Below are 6,000 nucleotides of genomic sequence, written 5' to 3' on the forward strand. Positions count from 1 at the left end.
TTATTGTAGCTTATGAGTGTTCACAGCGAGCCACAGGATGGGGCCAAAAAGCCATTGAAGTCCGCTCTTTGCAGTCAAGGGTTCTGGAAAGTGAACTGAAGCGCAGGTCAATTAAGAAGCTGAGATTTCTGTGTACCCGAGGTGACAAGGTATAGTTTACATCCCCCAGTTAAAGCAAAAATAAAGCAAGTGATGAAAATTAACTAAGGAAATTTATATCCTTTTCTTTCTGGCTATAAATATATTTATGCTATATTTCCCAAATTGGCATACTCTTAATAATATAATAAATTAATAAAAATAATTTTGCAATTTGCATTAGAAACATTGATTTAGTAAATCATGAAATTTGATTTCAAAAGAAATCATTTTCAAAAATGTAAAAATTCTAATTGTGTCCAAAGCAAAGCTTAGCCTTTATTTTATTTCTTACAAATTCCATTATTATCTTTGATGCATAGTTCTTTTCATGTTCCTATTAATATGATATTTTGAAAAAGAATGCTTGAGTAAATCTTCCTTTTATAGTTTTCAACGTAATCCAATAACAGAAGAAGGAAAAAGTTACTTATGTTTGCTGAACACCTAATTATATGGTAGAGTTTGTGCTAAATACTTTAGAAGCTATCATAGTTAATCTTCACAAGTGGACATTATTATGTCCATTTCACAGGAAAGAAAAATAAAATCAAGATTTGGCAATTATTTGTGTAATGTGATCAATTTTAACCAATTCAGATAGTTTAGATGGAAAAATGAATTGCATGACATCATTACAGTCCCAACATGTTATGAGAAATAATAGCGTGAAGAAATAATTCTAATAAGACCAGGAAACATTCACATTTGGAAGAAATTGCAAAGGATTTGAATTAATATCAGAACAAACAGGGTAAAGCACTGGGCATCAAGAAAAGGTACTTTTTTGTAATATAAAGGGATATAATGGCAAGAACCAGTGACTGAGATTGGATAGATCTAGGATGCAGTCCCAGCTTTGCCACCTAACTACGTGTAAAAACCTGGAAGTTTGACTAGTCCTTCTGAACCTTAGCTTTTTCATCTCAGAAATGGGAATATTAATAACTACTTTGGGAACAATTCTGAAAATTATTAATAAAATGTATATAGTAAGCATCTCACAGATTGCCTGGCACATAAAAGTGTTAAATCAAGGGTAGCTAGTGTTATTGTCATCATCATCATCATTACATCACACACCCTCCTAAGTATATCCATTGTGGGTGTTGAAAACCTTAGTCCTAACAAGGATACCTCTGTTTGCTATTTATATTATTGTACTGTCCTAATTTTCTTTATGGCACAGACCATATTTACACAACATGTTCCTCTCTAAGCTGATTGGTTTAGCTCATAATCTCAGTCTATTGATGTCAGTCTGTTCCACTGAAATAGAAGCTTGCACCAAGTAGAAAATTTCAGTGGCCACTTAAACACCAGCAACAATGTGAACATCTAAATAAGGTAATATTTTCCGTATATTAAAAGAAAAAGGAAAGCCAACTTGAATAAAAATAGATTTTAAACAAATAGCAAAGGAGAATTGTTAACCAAACCAATCAAGAAGTTTAGCAGATGAATGCCACCTACAAAAATCTAATTTTATTTAAACTATATGAAGTACAATTATAGAGTATGGTAAAATGTTATTTTTTAATTGTAATTTAGACTCCATACTAATTTAAATTCGTATTCTTTAATCTGAGGAAATCCCTTTCTGAAAAACAGTATGGCTTAATATTTTATTGGTTGGTGCAGATAAATTGAAGTTATAATTGTATCTATGAAATATCAGTTTGCAATGTATTAAATATTTACTGATGGTGTCTCTTTCTCTCTTTTTAAAGCTGTTCTTTACCTCTATCCTGCGCAATCGCCACAGCCGGGTTTACTTCATGACCCTTGGAAAACTTGAAGAGCTCCAAAGCAATTATGGTGTTTAAAAGGTTCCAATGATTTATTATAACAATTACAAACATCATAAATATGCAATTTGCATTTTAAATTTCTGAGATTAAATGAGCATTCAGTTTTACTGGTAGGGAAAGTTAAATCAGATACTTTTAATGTAGCACAGAATAGTTTTAATGAGAAATGCAGCTTTATATATAAAATTAACTATAGCAAGCTCTATGTACTCCAATGGTGTACAATATCTTTTGCACAAACCTTGTAACTTTTGTTACTGTGAATTCAAACATTATTCTTTGGACAGTTTGGACAGTATCTATATTCAGATTTTACAACATGGAGTTAAGAAACCTGTAATAAGTTAGATTCCAAACAGCTTTCAAAAGAGTTGGCCCTGAATGAGGGGTTTTTTTTGGAAAAAAATAAAAATAGCAACAAACCATATGCAAATTTGCCAAGTCCTATAAAGAACCAAAGGTTAGATTATGAAATGAAAATAATAAGGACTAAGCATAAACCAGACTAAGGCTGAACAACCTGCATGCCTGGAGAAAACTACAGTGATAAAGGGGAAAAGGCCACCCATTTCCTCATTGCTCCATGACAGTTAAGCCCACAGATAGAGAACAGTTGTGTTCTTTTCACCCCATGTTAAGCTGGTTTTCTCCTGATAAGAAGAAAGGAAGAAAGCCTCGGATGCTTGATTTTCCTCAGAAACTCCAAAGATGTGCAATAGCTGTTTTTAAAAACCACCGAATAATACACTTGCAAGCCTGAATACAGGACTGAACTCCTATACACATGTACTGTAGAATAAGTTGTATTTTTTAATACTTTAAAGTAGGCGTCAAATTCTATCCCCCAAGACAGATTGGTTGATTTATCAAAATTCTTATCTGGCCAACAGTGTGACCATCAGACAGCATTAAATATTTTCCTGATTCCAGATTAAACTATATAAAAATTTCACTCCAGTTATTAAACAAAAATTACAAAATGTAACAACAAAAAGTTTTGGCTGCTAATACTTGTGTTTTTCATGTTTCTATTTCTGTAATATCAGAAATTAATCTAAAAGTGATAAGTCCACATGTAGGGACTTAATGTAATAGGTTAAATAAAGATTTTGAAAGAAAATACAACTTTCATCAAATACCTAGGTCTACAAATTTATAGTCGTGAAAAAATCATTCTAGTCCATCACCCCAATAAGTTATAGACGCCATAGATAGGTGGCGTTTGGTCACCTATGGTAATTGCTACCTGGTGAAAAGCATCATTTCTGCATATCCATCCTCAATACCATGGTTAGTTCTGGAGCAGTAGAGAAGCAACAGAACTACCACAAAGTATACCTCATTATAATTCCTCTAGTTCTGCTTCTAAAATCTGAAGACAGTGCTAGTGGGATAATAATTTTCAAACTACCTGGTTAACCAAAATACAAAAGCAGACTATGTGTGATTTCAAGATAGCACGTTATTTCTTGGCACCTTGGCGCCAGGAATGATGATTTGGATTTTCCTAACAACTTATATCAAGAATGTAGTAGCTCAATAATGAGAATTTAGGAGAACCTGAATCCATGAATTAAAGGTAAATGTGATTCACATTTCTGTTACTGTGACACAATAATGTGATCTTAAAACTGGCTTATCCTTGAGTGTTTACAACTCGAATGACTTTTTAAATGCAGTAGTTTAAAGAGAAAAAAAAGTTTTATGTCAAATTATTTCCTTAGAAGTAGTCTTCATTATTATAAATTTGTACACCAAAAAGGCCATGGGGAACTTTGTGCAAGTACCTCATCGCTGAGCAAATGGAGCTTGCTATGTTTGAATTTCAGAAAATTTTCTCATTTAAGTAGCGTGTAGAATCAAGTCTTTTAAGAATTCATTTTTTCTTCATATTTACTCAGTTAAGGTTCAAAAATAAGTTTTATCTTAAAATCGTATTTTTAACACAGTAAGACAGTAAACTATTTTAGGAAGTCAACTCCCATTGTGCTCTGTGGCTGTTATTCTAATAAACATACACAATAGTGAACTGCATCTACAGAGGTGTCCCAAAGTAAACAAGCAAGAGACATTGCAAATGTGTAATTGAGCGTTAAATGATAAGGTGCTAATGAGGAAAGGAAGCTTGGCACATATTAAGAAAGGAGATTGAGATGTTGGATAGTCAACTTAGGAAGGACTGAAAATAGTTAAAGTGGTTTGTAGGTAATGAATATTTCCAATTTAGATGTTAATCCATCTGGAAGTTTTACATCCTTTGCCAGCCAAAACAAGAAAGTGAAGGGACGATTAAATTTCACAGTCAGTGAACAGTGACAGAAAAAATTATAACTACACCTCACCTTGTAGCAGCAGTACCTGGAAGCCCTGGCCCACCACAGAAGCATTGAGGAGGATTTCTGAAAAGCCAGATTCCTGAGTCCTGTGAGTTGAAGCATGAAAGTTCTGGCAAGTTGTGAGTAGCATTGGGACAGAGTACAGTGTTATTTTAGTGTACTTTAGTTCTTTCACCAAAGCCCTTGTCCAAAATAGAAGGAATTATTGAAAATGTTCAAAAGCTAGAAAATGATGTATGCAAAGGGCTGACAAGAAAAGTTCAGTGTGATTAGGTCTCTTGAAGTAAGGTAAGAGCCTCAGAGGAAACAGTAAGAAAGGATAATCATTAAGATAGTAAAATAGGCAAAGCAGAAATCACACATGTGTACATAGAAGCACACACACGCAAACCATTGGAATGCATAAATTTTAATATTTTCAGTGCTACCAGTTTCTAGATAAATTAATCACTAAGTGTTTTCTGCCAGGACATTTAATTGAGACACTATCGATAAAACTAGGAATAGTGCCACATGAATTCAATGGGATCTTTTAAGTACTCTTCAGTTCTTTTCAAAACTGTGCCTATTTAAATCGATTTATATTCAATCTGTGCTCTAACTTTAAAATTTATTGAAATAATCTTTGAGACTGCTAATTGTTTCATCAGAAAGTCTGCAATGAATCATTGTTCAACCTCTAAAAATAAAAATTTTTTAAATGTATTGATTGATGTCATTATTTGAAATACACTCGTTTAATACCTCAGAGTTAAGACTCATTCAAGGAATATTCATTTCTTTAAAGTATATAATAATGCACTGATTGGGAGGTGTTACGGGTTCTGCCTATTGTTCCATTAGGAATTCTAGCCAAGGAGGGGTATATTAACCTGACTAAAATCTTTCTGTGTACAGTGGTGGAATTAGAAAGTAAAATCTTTCTGGGTACAGTGGTGGGATTAGTTTTCCTCTAAATGTGTGGAACTTTAAACAGACACACAGACTCACAGGGTATGGGTAAAACCCGAGCAAGTTTTAATGTTGACTTCCTTCCCATCCCATCCCAGTGTCTGTCCTGAAGTCCAGTGGAGAAAAAAGAGGAGAAACTTTATCCAAAGAGTGGAGTAAAGATTTATAGTTTATTAACATTCAAGAAAGGGTTTAGTGCAGAGTGATGGTGGAAAATGGAAGATAAACATGGAAGATTGTCAAGGAAGCCAAGTTCTTCAGTTAGGGTCAGGAGAGGAATAGCACTTCTCTCAGCAGGTCACAAAAGCGTTAGAGGACTGGTCCCATGAAGATCCTATTGTCTCAGAACATTCTGGAGAGATGTTCATCAGACTTTCCTCTTAGAGCCAATTGGTGTGGTCCTAATTTGTCAAGTATGGCCAGACATTCAGGAGTTGGGTTAGCTGGACATGACATGCTTGCTCAGGCTTTTAGAGGCTAAATTCAAAATACTTCATTACGATCAAATTGACTCATTCAGCTTGATACATAGGACCCACCGACTTCAACTACTTTAAGGGACAGTGTTATGAGCCAAGGAATGAAAATATCAACACAGATTGGAATTAGAATGGGCAGGGTGATGCCCCAAGGCTGAAAGATGGCATTATCCTGGGGATCCTTTACCAAAGGATGGGATAGTGTAGGTCATGAGTAGAAATCGCTATTGGTAACTTTATCATTCTCAAAGGGAGCAGTGGGTTTACAGACTCCAACACTGCAAG

General features: G+C 34.3%; 1 protein-coding gene across 2 annotated transcripts in view; it reads left to right on the forward strand.

Annotated features, from left to right (window-relative positions):
* NRK (Nik related kinase) overlaps window positions 1-4,956 on the forward strand; it is a 143,064-nt gene extending 138,108 nt beyond the window's left edge. For both annotated transcript variants that reach the window (XM_036839057.1, XM_036839056.1), the window contains exons 27-28: window positions 10-149; window positions 1,869-4,956. In XM_036839057.1, the coding sequence (XP_036694952.1) occupies window positions 10-149; window positions 1,869-1,964 (236 nt within the window). In that variant the 3' untranslated portion in view covers window positions 1,965-4,956. The remainder of the gene's footprint in view (window positions 1-9; window positions 150-1,868) is intronic.
* Window positions 4,957-6,000: the final 1,044 nt, after the last annotated feature.

This window comes from Balaenoptera musculus, chromosome X (assembly GCF_009873245.2).
Source record: "Balaenoptera musculus isolate JJ_BM4_2016_0621 chromosome X, mBalMus1.pri.v3, whole genome shotgun sequence".
Taxonomy (NCBI): Eukaryota; Metazoa; Chordata; class Mammalia; order Artiodactyla; family Balaenopteridae; genus Balaenoptera; species Balaenoptera musculus.